Source organism: Monodelphis domestica, chromosome 4, assembly GCF_027887165.1.
Source record: "Monodelphis domestica isolate mMonDom1 chromosome 4, mMonDom1.pri, whole genome shotgun sequence".
Classification (NCBI taxonomy): Eukaryota; Metazoa; Chordata; class Mammalia; order Didelphimorphia; family Didelphidae; genus Monodelphis; species Monodelphis domestica.
This window is the reverse complement of record NC_077230.1, coordinates 82,599,351-82,613,636: the sequence shown is the minus strand read 5'-3', so window position 1 is coordinate 82,613,636 and position 14,286 is coordinate 82,599,351. Positions and strand designations below refer to the sequence as shown.

Below are 14,286 nucleotides of genomic sequence, written 5' to 3'. Positions count from 1 at the left end.
TATCAGAGCTCTCTGTATCAGCAGGTCATCAGATATCTATATGTCCCCAACAGAGTCCTACAGGAAGAGAGGATTAGATAGTTCATTTAAAATAACTATAGACAACATAACATACCTAGGAGTAAACCAGCCAAGACAAACCCAGGAACAATATGGACATAATTATAAAACACTTTCTGTACAAATAAAGTCAGATTTAAATTAAGTGGAAAAATATTAGTTGTTCATCAGTGGGCTAAGCCAATATAATAAAAATCACAATTCTACCTAAATTAATCTGCCTATTTGATTCCTTCCAAATTAAATTACCAAAACAAATTATTGAAATAGAAAAAAATATTTTTTAATTTTTTAAAAACCGTACCTTCTGTCTTAGAATCAATACTGGGTATTGGTTCTAAGGCAGAAGAGTGGTAAGGGCTAGGCAATGGGGGTCAAGTGACTTGCCCAGGGTCACACAGCTATGAAGTGTCTGAGACCAGATTTAGAAAAACATTTTTAAGATTCATTTGCAAGATCAGAAGTCATTAAAGGAATTAATGGGGAAAAAATGGAAAAGGTCATCTAGCAGTGCCAGATTTTAAACTGTGTGATGACGTTGTAATTATTTGGTACTGGCTAAGAAATAGAATGATGAATTAGTGGAATAGAGTAAATATAAAATACAGAGTAGTAAATAATTATAGTGACCTTGTGTTTGATAAATAAAAAAGAGGTAAGCTTTCAGGATAAGAACTCTCCATTTGGTAAAAATCGTTGGGAAAACTGGAAAGCAGCCTGGAAGAAACTAGACATAGACCTATATCTTATACCATTTACCAACATAAGATCAAAATGACCTATACATAAAAGGAGATATAAGTAAATTAGAAGTGGAACATAGTACTCACTGGATTCATGGATAGAAGAATTTATGAATAAACAAGAGGTAGAGAACTTTGTGAGATGTAAACTGGATAGTTTTGATTATATTAAATTAAAAAGGATTCATACAAAAAACCCCAATATAGCCAAGAATTTGGAAGAAAAGCAGAAAAATGGAGGACAAATTTTATAAGCAATTTCTTGGATAAAGATTTCATATCTTAAACATATACAGAACTCTGTCAAGTTTATATGAATATGACACATTCTCCAATTGATAAATGATCAAAGGATATAATCAGTTTTTGGAGAAAGAAACCAAAGCTATATATAGTCATATAAAAATAATTTAAATCATAATTGACCAGAAAATGCAAATTAAAACAATTTTGAGGTACCATCTCACATCTTTCAGGTTGACTAAAATGATAGAAGGCAAAAATGACAAATGCTGGTGTGAAAAATGGGGATGCTAATCCACTGTGGGTGGAACCATCACCATTTAAAATTTTTTATTTTTATTTTTTACCAATTACATATAATTTCCACATAAGTTTTCCTAATTTATAAGATAGTACTCATCTCCCTCCCTCCCTTCCCTTCCCCCTCCTGGTGCTGGCAGGTGATTTGACCTGGGTTATGCATGTATTATCATGCAAAACATTTCCATTTTGTTCATTTTTGTAAGTGAGCAATCTCAGAAAACCATAACCCCACATAAACAATTGAAAAATCGCATGCTTTCATTTGCATGCTGACTCCCACAGTTCTTTCTCTGGAGGTGGATAACATTCTTTGTCATAAATCCTTCAGAATTGTCCTTGATCATTGTATTGCCCACAATAGCTAAGTTTATCACATTTGACCATTCTACAGTATTGTTGTCACTGTGCACAGTGTTCTCCTGGTTCTGCTTATTTTCATACTGCATCAGTTCATGGAGGTTTCTCACAGCACCATCATATACAACAATTTGTTCAGCCATTCCCCATTTGATGGATATCCCTTCAATTTCCAAAGCTTTGCCACCACAAAAAGAGCAGCTACAAATATTTTTGTACAAGTAAGCCATTCCCTCTCTCTTTTTAAAAAAAATCTTTATGAGATACAGACTTAGTATTGATATTACTGGATCAAAAGGTATGCATTAGGGGCAGCTGGGTGTCTCAGTGGATTGAGAGTCAGGCCTCGAGACGGGAGGTCCTGGGTTCAAATTTGGCCTCAGACACTTCCTAGCTGTGTGACCCTGGGCAAGTCACTTGACCCCCATTGCCTAGCCCTTACCACTCTTCTGCCTTGGAACCAATACGCAATATTGATTCCAAGACAGAAGGTAAGGGTTAAAAAAAAGGGTGTATGCATTGTTTTTACAACCCTTGGAACCTAATTCCAAATTGCCTTCCAGAATGGTTACAATCGAACCATTTTGGAGAGTAATATGGATCAATAATATTGATCCAGCAATATTACTACTAGATCTGTTAGCCAAAGTCATCAGGGAAAAAGGAAACAAACTCATATGTTCTAAATATTTATAGCAATTCTTTTTGTGGTAGCAAAGAACTAGAGATTCAGGGGATACCCATCAGTCGGGGGATGATTGAATAAGTTCTGGTATATATATATGATTGTGATGGAATTCTGTGCTGTGAAGGGATAAACAGTGATTTTTTTTTTAAAATAGGGAAAGACTTGCGTGAAATAATGAAGAAGAAAATGCCAGGACTAAACGTTGTATACAGTAATAGTTTGAAGAATAAATGTGAATGATTAAGCTCTTCTGAGTTATGGTACATATTTAGATCTACTACAAAGGACCTAAGAAGGAAGATGCTCTCCATCTCCAGAGAGAGAACTGATATGTGGAACTGTGTATCGTATAGTTTCACTTATATCTGTCAAATGTTGGCTTTCTCTAGTGTAGGATTTGGGAGGGAAGGAGGGAAATAAGTAAATATTAAAAAAATAGATGTCAGGGAGCCTGTCAGAATCTCCTCCCCTTCTCATTCCTATTTCCTTATGCCACCCCCCTTAACTGATCATATTTTTAAAAATGCCCCCCATGAGTCATTTATCTCTAAAACAAATTGTTAGTAAATTGATCATATTCATCAAGTTTTATATTTAAGGGAATTGTTTTAAATATAAATATAAAAGAGTGATAATAGTTAAAATCTGTGGAATACTTTAAAGTTTTTAAGATTATTTATTTCTCGCTACAGCCGGTGGGAACAGAAACTGTTACTAGCTCCATTTTGCAGATGAGTAAGTGGAGGCTGAATCAACAGAATGAATGAGTCAGGAGTGGCTGAGGGTCACATGGTGTGTCCGAGTCTTCCCGACTCCCAGTCCAGCACAATACTACCTAGCACACATCCACCTTTTTCACATACCCTCATGTTTCAGTTTGAGATGCCTATTTGAAATGAAATCTCTTTTGTGATTGTTTTCCAGAAATGATTCCAGGCAGAACCATGGAAAAAGAATTGCCATTGGTGTACCTGTCTCTGAACAACGTGTGACTGGACTGTGGAAGCCCTTTTCTCCCCTGCCTCATGAGAGGTGGTGAGGGACACCATCCGGTCTCTTAAGACATGGGGCTAAACTTGACTTTTCAGCTTTCCTATAAATTCCGATTGTTGCTGCTCTTTGCCTTGTGCGTGCTGGTGATTGGATGGGTCACCTCAAACTACCTGATTGCTGCCATCCAAGAGTTTCCTAAAGTAAAGATTTTCAACAGGTCCATAAATTGGAAGGAGTTAACATCATCTAATGAGGCTTCCATAACAAAATTAAAACTGGAAAAATGTCCTCTTTTGTCTCCACACCTGAGTAAGTATTTCACTGCTTTATTTTTATTTCCTTGGATGTGATTTTTTTTTAAGAGTAAGAAAATGAGGAAACTTAGCAAATCACATCTGGAGTTTTGAGTTTTAGTGTTAGAGATGTGCGTGGGATCTGTAGATTCCGAGCTAGAAGGGATCTTGGAGCTCACTTGGGCTTCTTATCTCCATGGGCTCCAGAATAGTGTGTAGCATTTATGGAGCACGTCAAGGTTTGCAAAGTGCTATATTATTTGATCCTTAAGGCAACTCTTATGAGGTAGGTGCTACTATTATCTCTATTTTGCAGATGAGGAAACTGAGGGTGAGGTTAAGAGACTTGCCTCCGGCGCACAGCCAGAAATGTGTGAGGCTGGACTTGATCTTCTTGACTCTTGACTCCCTATGTTTCTCTGACTTTTATTTTTTGTTTCTTATGATCGAATAATAGTGGTCCTCTGCTAGGTTCTTATGTCACCATCTGTTCAGATATTCTTCAATCTCTCACTTTTTGTTTTGTTTTTGCTGACCCAAAAAGGTTTAGCAAGCATTTGTGGAATGTCTTCTGTGTCCTCTGCACCTTCGAGCCCTTTCCAAATCTCTGTAAGCTTGAAAATTAATATGCAATAACTCCAGGTATTATATATTATAAATTTTATTATCTAACACAATGGAACCACATGACTAAGTTTTTCTACCTGCTCAAAAAAGACCACATCTACAGGAAGAGCACCACAGGAAGAGAAGAGAGCTAGACCAGGAACCTCACCCAATTTATCTCCTGCCTACATCAGCACGTAACAACAGGAAGTCAGTGGGCTCCTGGGAATCATAGTTTTTAGGGTAACAGGTTTCTAATTACACATCTCTAAGTTTTTTGGGTTTTTTTGTCCTTTCCTTCTGACTTAGAATTAATAGTAAGATCTAGGCAATAGGAATTTATGACTTGCTTGAGATCACACAGGTGGGAAATGCCTGAGGCCAGATTTGAACCTAGAACTTCTCATCTTTGCACCTGACTCTCAATCCACTTAGGCACCTAGCTTCACCTCCTCATGTATGATTTAAGGCCTGTATAAGAGGTTCTTTAAAACATTTTTTTGATTAAATTTATTTATTTTAAAAAATATTTTTCCATGTTTACATGATTCATGTTTTCTCTCTCCCCTCTATCTTTCCTTCTCCTGGAGCTGCAAGTAATTCCATTGTGTTATACATATATGATTACTCACCACCTGTTTCCATATTATTCACTTTTATAATAGAATAATCTTTTAAAACCAAAACCCCCAATCCTATACCCATATGAATAAGTGATGTCAAGTGTTGTTTTTTTTTCTGCGTTTCTGCTCCCACAGTTCTTTCTCTCAACATGGATAGCATTCTTTCTCAAAAGTCCCTCTGGATTGTCCTGGATCATTGCATTGCTATTAGTAGCAAAGCCAATCACATTTGATCTTTCCACATTGTTTTACTTTCTGTGTACAGTGCTCTCATGATTCTGCTCATTTTACTCTGCATCACTTCATGGAGGTCTTCCCAGTTCTTATAGAAATCAAGCAGTTCATCATTCCTTATAGTACCATCATGTACCACAATTTATTCAGCCATTCCCCAATCGAGGGACACCGCCTACCACAAAAAGTGCAGCTATAAATATAAGAGGTTCTTTTGTCTCAACTCAAGTGGTATCATTATCAGAAAAGAAATGACTATGTTATGAGGGGAAAAAATTGAATAAAAGAGTAACAAGTTAGGATGGAAAAATAAGAGATAAGACTTGAAGGAGGACAAAGAATTAAAGAAAGGAAAGAATCAGATTCAAATGATTTTGGAAAGAAAGCAAAGATTTTGGCTTTTATTTTTATTTATTTTTAAAAATTAAATTAAATTTATTATTTTTTTAAAATTCAGCTTCTCTCTCCCCTCCCCACACCATAGAAACCATCATCCAGCAAAATATATAGATTGTGTCTTTTGTGTTTACACTTCTCAGTTTGATCTCTGGAGATGGAACATTCAGAAGTTCTTTCTTTTTTTTTTCTTTTCTTATAAACTCCAACCTTCTGTCTTAGACTCAATACTGTATATTGGTTCCAAAGCAGAAGAATGGTAAGGACTAGGAAGTGTCTGAGGTTGGATTTGAAACCAGAATCTCCAATCTCTAGACCTGGCTCTCTATCCACTAAGCCACCCACACAAGTTAGTCTTCAAATATTAAATCTGAAGTTATAGATAATATTCTCTTGGTTCTCCTCATTTCATTCTTCATTGTCTTATGTGGTTCTTTCCAAGTTAAAAAAAATTCATCTACTTAGTTGTTTACAGTGCAGTAGTATTCCATCACAATCATGTGCCACAATTTGTTTAGCTATTCCCCAATTGATGGACATCCCTTGGATTTCCAGTTCTTTGTCACCACAAAAGGAGTTGCTATAAATATTTTGGAACAAATTGGTTCTTTTCTTTTTTTTCTTGATCTCTATGGGTGGGTTTAAGGATAACACAGTTTTAGAATTCTCTGGGCATAATTCCAAATTGCTTGGATCAGTTCATAGTTCCATAAACAGTGTATTAGCATCCCCACTTTTCTACATCTCCAACACTTATCATTGTGCTCTTTTGTCATTTGAACCAATCTGATGGGGGTGAGATGATATTTCAGAATTGTTTTGGTTTGCATTTCCCTAATCAGTAGTGATTTAGAGCATTTTTTTCATGTATCTATATATTGCTTTATCCAAAAACTGTCTGCAAATCTTTAGCCCTTTTTATCAATTAGGAGATGGCTTTTATTTCCACAAATTTGACAAAGTTCTCTATGTATTTTAGATAGGAAACCTCTATCTGAGGTACTATCGAGGAAAATTTATTCCTAATTTTCTGCTTTCCTTCTGATCTTGGCTCCATTTGTTTTATTTGTATAAAAAACGTTTACATATAATGTACTCAGAATTATCCATTTTACATCTCACAATGCTTTTCATTTTTGTTTGCTCATAAATTTCTATCCATAAATCTCAGAGGGAATCTGTCCCCTGTTCTAATTAGCTTATATCTCCTTTTATGTCTAGCTCATGCATCTATTTTGGTCTTATATTAGTCAATGGTGTAAGATATTGATCTATATTTAGTTTCTGCCCATCTGCTTTCTACTTATCCCAGGAATTTTCACCAAATGGTGACTTCTTATTGCAGTCGTCTGGATCTATATTTTTGTCAAATACCAGGTTACTATAATCTTTGATTACTGTTTGTTATATGTCTGTTCTTTTCCACCAATCTACCTTTCTATTTCTTAGCCAGTACAAGATCATTTTTATAATACAGTTTAATATCTGGTACTGCTAGACCAAGATTTTAGTGTTTTTAGGTAACTTGGACTTTAAGATGAAGGACATACAGACATTTATTGATGCAGCATCTGCTCGAGGAGACGAGAGGTCACTCATGGAGTTGATGATTTAAGAATCATTTGGTAGAGTGGCTTAATGAGTGGTTTTAGAATAGACATAGTGCCAGGGATATTGGGACTGGGGTGTGAAGAGCTCTGAACTATGCCCAGAGACATGTGAGAAGGAAGTAGATTAAATAAAGGAAAAGAAAGAATTGGAGAGGTAGAAAGGGTATTTTTATAGTGGAAAGTCTAAAAGCTATAAAAAAGGATGGTATATTTTCTTTATATTTTTAAATTTTATTTAATTGATTAATTTAGAGTATTTTTCCAGGATTATAAAAATCATGTTCTTTCCCTTTCTTTCCCCCATCCCTTCCCATAGCTGAGGCACAATTCCACTGGGTTTTACATGTATCAAGACCTATTTCCATATTATTGATATTTGCACCTGGGTGATCATTTACAGTCTACAACCTCAGTCATATCCCCATTGACCATGTGATCAAGCAGTTGTTTTTCTTCTGTGTTTCTGCTCCCACAGTTCTTCCTCTGGATGTGGATAGTGCTCTTTCTCATAAGTCCTCAGAATTGTCCTGTATCATTTGCATTGCCACTAATGGAGAATTCCATTGCATTCGATTGTACCACAGTGTATCAGTCTCTATGTACAGTGTTTTCCTGGTTCTGCTCCTTTCACTCTGCATCACTTCCTGGAGCTCCAGTATCCATGGAATTCCTCCACTTTATTATTCCTTTGAGCACAATAGTATTCCATCACCAACATATGCCACAATTGGTTCAGCCATTCCCCAATCGAAGGGCATCCCCTCATTTTCCAATTTTTTTTGCCACCACAAAGAGCACAGCTATGAATATTCTTGTACAAATCTTTTTCCCTATGATCTCTTTGGGGGTACAAAGGATGGGATATTTTTAAGAAAAATGTTGAGGATTATAAGGAAGTTAGAGAAGATAAAAAAAGGAATTTGATTAGGTAACTGAGAGGAATGGCCCTATAAAATCTACAGGAAATCAATAGGAAATTTTAATTAAAGCAGTGAATCTTAACCTGGAGTATGTGAACATCTTTGTATTTACTTTATACATTTTAAAAATTATTCCGAGGAGTCTTTAGGCTTTACCAGACTGCCACAGGAACCTGTGACACAAAAAAGATCAAGAAGTGAAAGGGAGGTATGGAAGACCGAGCAAGGACCTAATAGAAGTTAGATGGAATTGAGTTGGTAGGTTCCTGAGAAACTGGAGTAGAAAAAGATGAGAATTAGCCAATCAGCAAAACATACTCCTTTGCATCTAGTATTAATTTTCTAAAACGATTTCTTTCTTCATTTGAAGCGCAGCAACAATGCTTTCCTTTTTAACTTTTCAGGGTATGGAGGACTAAATGAGAGTTCAAAAGTCATCTGAAAAAGGCTAAACTATTATATAACTTAAAGTAGTAGGATTATTGGAGAATATTCTGTTTTAATAAACCTAAGATGATCGAATGTAGATAGAGAACTTTTATTAGAATCAGGAAGACCCAGTTCACATCCTTCCTCAAATACTTAAATAATTATGAGATAAGATACTGGATGAGTCACTTAAAATCTCTTAGCCTCATCTTTATTTGCAAACTGGGGATAATAATATCACCTACTTCAGAATCAGTGTTTAAGGAACAAATCAGTGCAGTGGATAGAGTGCTGGGCCTGGAACCAGGAAGACTCATTTTCCTAAGTTCAATTCTGGCCTCAGACTTACTAGCTATATGACCCTGGGCAAATCATTTAATCCTATTTGCTTCAGTTTCTTCATCTGTAAAATAGGATTAGAGAAGGAAATGTCAAATCATTCCGGTATCTGCCAAGAAAACCTCAAATGGGGTCATGAAGAGTCAGACACAAGGGAAGGAGAATCAAATGAGAAAAGAGATTTAAAGTGCTTCGCAAACCTTATCTAAATGTTGGCTATTATTTTTTATTTCTAAGATCACTTAAAAGCGGAGTCCTTCTATAGTAAAGTGGGTTGGGGGCTGAACTTCCTTTCCAGCTTTAAATATATGCTTTGTTTCATGGATATAAGAAATTACTTTGCTCATTTTACTAATTTGCAACCAGAAATCTCCCGATAGAGAAAATGATATAAAGTTATTTGCATTTTCCTCCAAGTAGGTGAATTTGCATTTTAGCAATTTCTCATTAGGGCCTAAAAAATCCAGTAGTATACCAGGGGAAAAGCTCTGCTTTTTTTCCCCCGCGCCTTTTGACTAATCTTATTTAGTTGGAGTCACAGAATTAGATATTTAGGACTAGAAGAAGTAACGTTGGATGTTTTTCAGTCCAAGCCTTCTTTATAGATGATTGAATGCAAAAGCATTTCTTAACTGCTTGCAATGTGCCAAGATGTGTTAAGCACTTGGATATAAATACAAGCAAACAGGATAGTCCTTGTTTTCAAGAAACTTAAATTCTGATAGAGAAAACAACCCATGTAGGGGAGTACTAGCCAGGGAAGAGTGGTAATGGGGAATTCATTAACTAGTGATAATGTACTCAATTGTCCTTTGAGTGATTGGGAACATCCTTTTCTAGAATTCCTTGGGCTTGGGAAAAGAGCCTCTTCTTTATTCCATCCAAGACTCTCTTCTTGAGCCAGTTATATAGTCATGTCTGGGGGAGAAGCTCTAGCCACAAGGTGGACATATTATGAGAGAATCTGCTTTAATTACCACTACTTTAAATTGTACAGTTTGGGACAAAGAAGTCAGAGGAAATGATGGTTGGAGTCTTAAAGTCAAGGATGGGCATGGCTTGTCTTTTTCTTTTTAAACCTTTACCTTGTGTCTTAGAATTGATACTAAGTATTGTTTTTTTTTTCAAAGATATTTTATTTTCCCAATTACATATAATAACAATTTTCAACAAATGTTTTCCAAAATTTTAAGACCCAATTCGTCTCTCTCCCTCCCTTCGCTTTCCTCTCTCTGTGATGGTAAGCAATTTGATCTGGATAATACATGTGTTATCATACAGAACGTACTTCCGTGTTGGTCATTGTTGTGAGAGAATACTCATTTTAAAACCAAGACCTCATATAAAAGCGTAAATAAACCGATGTGGGAGATAGTAGGCTGTGAGCTGCACTGATTCCAGCAGTCCTTTCTCTGGAGGTGATAGCATTCTTTGTCCCAAGTCCTAAGTCTTGGTTCCAAGGCAGAAGAGCGGGAAGGGCTGGGCAATGGGGGGGAAGTGACTTGCCCAGGGTCACCCAGCTGGGAAGTGTCAGAGACAGATTTGAACCCTGCACCTCCCCACTGCCCTATTCACTGCCTGCCCCCAATCACACAGCTAGATAGTGTTTGGCTGGGCTGTGATTTGAACCTCTGACTCCCTCTTCAGCCCTCCTTCTTCATGGGCGTTTGTATTTGGGGTGGTGGGCAGCTATTTGATTGTGTTGAGGTCGCATTAAGTGGGTGTTTGTGTTCCATATGGGGCACGTTTAATACGTGCCTACTATGTCCAGTCACTGAATCTATAGACCCAAACAATGAATGCTTCTTCCCCCAAAGGGAAAACGTTTTCCTGGGGGAGGGAGGCCAGCAACACGGATGAAGTTCGTTAAGGGCAGCAGTCTAGAAACTAGAGCCAGAGAAAGCTGAGAGGGAGGTTGAGCAAAACTCCAGCCAGGGGAAATCTAGGAATGACTTTGCGCCAGCTGGCCCTGGGGATGGACCTTCCAGGGACTTGCGCCCCAGGGGAGAATCCATGGAAAGGGAGAGAGGTGAGTTATAGTAGTAGAGTCTATGCGGGCAGCCCCGGCCAGTGTGACTGAACCTTGAGGGGAAGGGAACATGAGCTAAGGGAAATTAATGCAGAATGCTGGGCTGGTGACAGGACCTGAAGAGCTTTACGTGCCCAGAACAGAAGTGGATGTTTTCATCTTGAAGCAGAAGGTAGCCACTGAAGTTTCCTGAGCAGGAAGTGTGCTGTGGCCCGTGATCTGGTTGGTCCCTAGGACCCTGGGATTTGGGGAGCAACAAGAGGAAATTAAGAGGACACTGAAAAGTACAAGGAGGTGAAGCATCAGATCCGTAGAAGTTTTTACAGAATCATTTGAAGACAAATAAAAGATGGAACAACAGATTTTCAGGGGTACTCTTCTAATTAAACATTACAAACACATTATTGACATTTGCATAACATTACACGATGATTAACATGAAACAAAATATTAACATTAAATTAAACATTACCAACAAAATAAACATAAACAAAACAAAAAATGAAACCAAACAAGACTATACTATGGCTCTCTTTACAACTTACTGGTATAAGATAAGAGATTCATTCATTTCCAGAAATATTCCCATTTATTTTACCGAGAATAAGATAATACTCCTTTTGCATAACCTACTTCTAGGTTGTTTCTCAATTTTGCTTGTCATCGTAGACTACCTCTGGGGGGCAAGATTGAATAGATGTATTATCTGAAGTCCATTCATGTATTTATTAGCCTTTTGTTTCATACAAATCTGAAAAATCTACCTACTATTCAGAAACTGGGTAATCTCATTGAGCAGAAAGTTAGCAAAGAGCAATTCAACAGGTAGTGAGAAGCTATTGAGTGTTGAGTGAATAGTAGAGTCCAATTTGTTCTTTCAACCAAACGATCTTGACCTGGGGTGTGTGAACTAATATAATTAGCCTCCTTTGTAATCTTACGTATTTTATGTTTTGAAAAATCTAATTCTGAGAAGGAATTCATAGACTTTAGGAAGGAAGGAAGGAAATCAAAGAAATGAGGGAAGAAGGAAGAACAGATGGATTTGGTGCGTACTATATGCTAGGCGTAGTGCTAAGTGTTTTATAATTATTATCTCTGAAACAACTGTGGAAACAGAAATGTAGAAGGGAAACACGACCAATCATGTAGTTTGATGGGGATATGTATGATTAGGGTTTTGATGTTAAAGATCACTCAACTGCAAATATAAATAACATGGAAATAGGTTTTGAACAAGGATGCCTATCCAGTGGAACCGCTTGTCAGCTCCAGGAGAGGAGAGGAAAGAGTGGGAGGGGGGTGGAATCATGACTCATGGAACCATGGAAAAATATTCTAAAGAAAAAAAATATTCTCTCTGTTGGGGTCCATGAGATGAAATGGATTAAGAGCCTCTGCTGTCTAATTTTCCCTGAGTAGAATTGTGTTATGTTCCCAGGAAATTATCCTTCTACACCTTTTCCCAAAGCCTTCCCACTTGCTGGGCTGCATAGGCAACATTCCCTTTGCCTGGACTGTGCACCGTCTTCTCCTCTGCCTCAGAGTCCCTGATTCCTTGTAAAGCTCAGCTGAAAAGCCTGGGGAGGCCTTACCTGACCCGTCCTGGCTAGGAGTCTCTACTTCCCTCCCAATCCCTTTGTACTTGTTTTCCCTGTATTTTGTACTCACAGGGGTGCGGGCCATCACCCCCTGCAAGGAGTGTGAACGCGAGGGCAGGGACAGTTTTGTTTTTTGTCCGATGCTTTTTACAGGGAGCTGGAGAACTCTAGAAGGCTCTGATTGCTCTTCTCACACAGCCACCGTCCCAGAGTTTGGACCCAGAACACCCCTTTGGATTATCAACTTCATAGCTTTCTAATTGGCCTCTTTACTACCATTTTATACAACTTCCCAAGTGATTTTTTTCTTCAGCATTCCACCACACCTCCCCAGTAAATTCCAGTATCTCTTGTTTAATCACTTTGGAATCAAATAGGAACTCCTCTCTTTGCTATTAAAAACCTTTCGTAACCTAGTTCATATTTTTCTACCATAAACCACCCCCACTGGCCTTCTTATCCATCCATCCATCCTACGTGACATTTGTTCTCGATGACACTTCCTCTTATCGTGATGGACTGACTGTTTTCCATGTCTAGAATATCCTTTCCCCCCTCTTTTCTCTTAGAGAACCCCAGTATTTTTAGGGTGCAACTGTTGCCTTCAGAGTGTTTCCAGTAGCAATGATAGTACTGAGTTGATTGCTGGGGCTGTGGAGGTGGTGGCAGGGCAGATCACGAGAGCTCTGGTGGGTACCACTTTCCTGTGGATGGATGCCTGGAATGGGAAGCACTGCCTAGGCGAAGGGCCAATGTCGTACGTTTGTTCTCACCCGCCGGTGGCTTCCGCTCAGTCCTAGGACAGAGCTCCCATTGCAGGGGCAGGAAGTGGGGTTGGAAGTCTCTTAGGAGCTCCTCCGTCCTGGGTGAGTAGGAGAGGGGCAGCGGCAGGACAGATGAGGAGATGCCTTGTTTCCTCAAAGCCTTAATTTGTATTTATACATTGTATCTATAATGTACATACATACACATTATAACATGTAACCTTTAAGATCTTTCCCCTCTGTTTTAAAGGCTTCTCTTCCTAATGAGTACAGTGTAATAAAAAGTGGGCAAAGGAAATGACAGAATTGTAGAGATCTTCACACTTTCTCTTAGTTTGTCATGAAAATATATAGGTTAAGGCTTACTTTTCTTTCGTCTAGAGGCTACTGGGTTTCACAGAGGATAGAGTGGTGGACTTGGAGTCTGGAAAACTAAAAGTTCAAATCCTGACTCAGACGCTTATTGGGTGGACCTGCGCCAATCACTTAACCTCTCTGCTTCAGTTTAAACTTTATAGCTTAACATTGCACTGAGATTTCTGAGACACCCTCTATAAAGAACTTTATAGATCTTAAAATACTATACGTAATGTAGCCATGGAAAAATAGAAAAAAATGACGTTAAAAGTAAAAAAAAAGTACATAACTTCCTTGTAAAAAAAGAAAAAGAAAAAATACTCTACGCGGTGCTAGCTAACATAGTGAGCAATTGTCGTGATAGTAGTAGCAGCAGCAGCTGTATTAGTGGTAATAATAGTTGTTGTTGTCATTGTCACCCTCTTCCCTTCCTGTCTGAAACTCAAATTCTAACTTATTCTTTGCGGTAGCTTACTCGTTTCTGCTTGCTGGAATTTGGAAGACATCTAGGAATGAAGTAGCTTAAATTAAATTTTCAGTTCATTTCAAAATCATTTATTAAATTTATCTATGAAGATCACAGTGAACTTAAGAGACCTCCATGTCCTCATAGAACATATAGTCTAGTGGGGAGATAAGACATAAATATGTAATAATTGCATTAGGTTTAGCCAATGTAGCCAAAATTAGAAAGAAAA

The 14,286-nt window shown here is 37.8% G+C and overlaps 1 protein-coding gene across 3 annotated transcripts in view; it reads left to right on the top strand.

Moving 5' to 3' along the window:
* Positions 1-14,286, top strand: part of B4GALT4 (beta-1,4-galactosyltransferase 4) — a 50,976-nt gene that overhangs the window by 8,909 nt on the left and 27,781 nt on the right. For all 3 annotated transcript variants that reach the window (XM_001369830.4, XM_056793493.1, XM_056793492.1), the window contains exon 2: positions 3,319-3,696. In XM_001369830.4, the coding sequence (XP_001369867.1) occupies positions 3,459-3,696 (238 nt within the window). In that variant the 5' untranslated portion in view covers positions 3,319-3,458. The remainder of the gene's footprint in view (positions 1-3,318; positions 3,697-14,286) is intronic.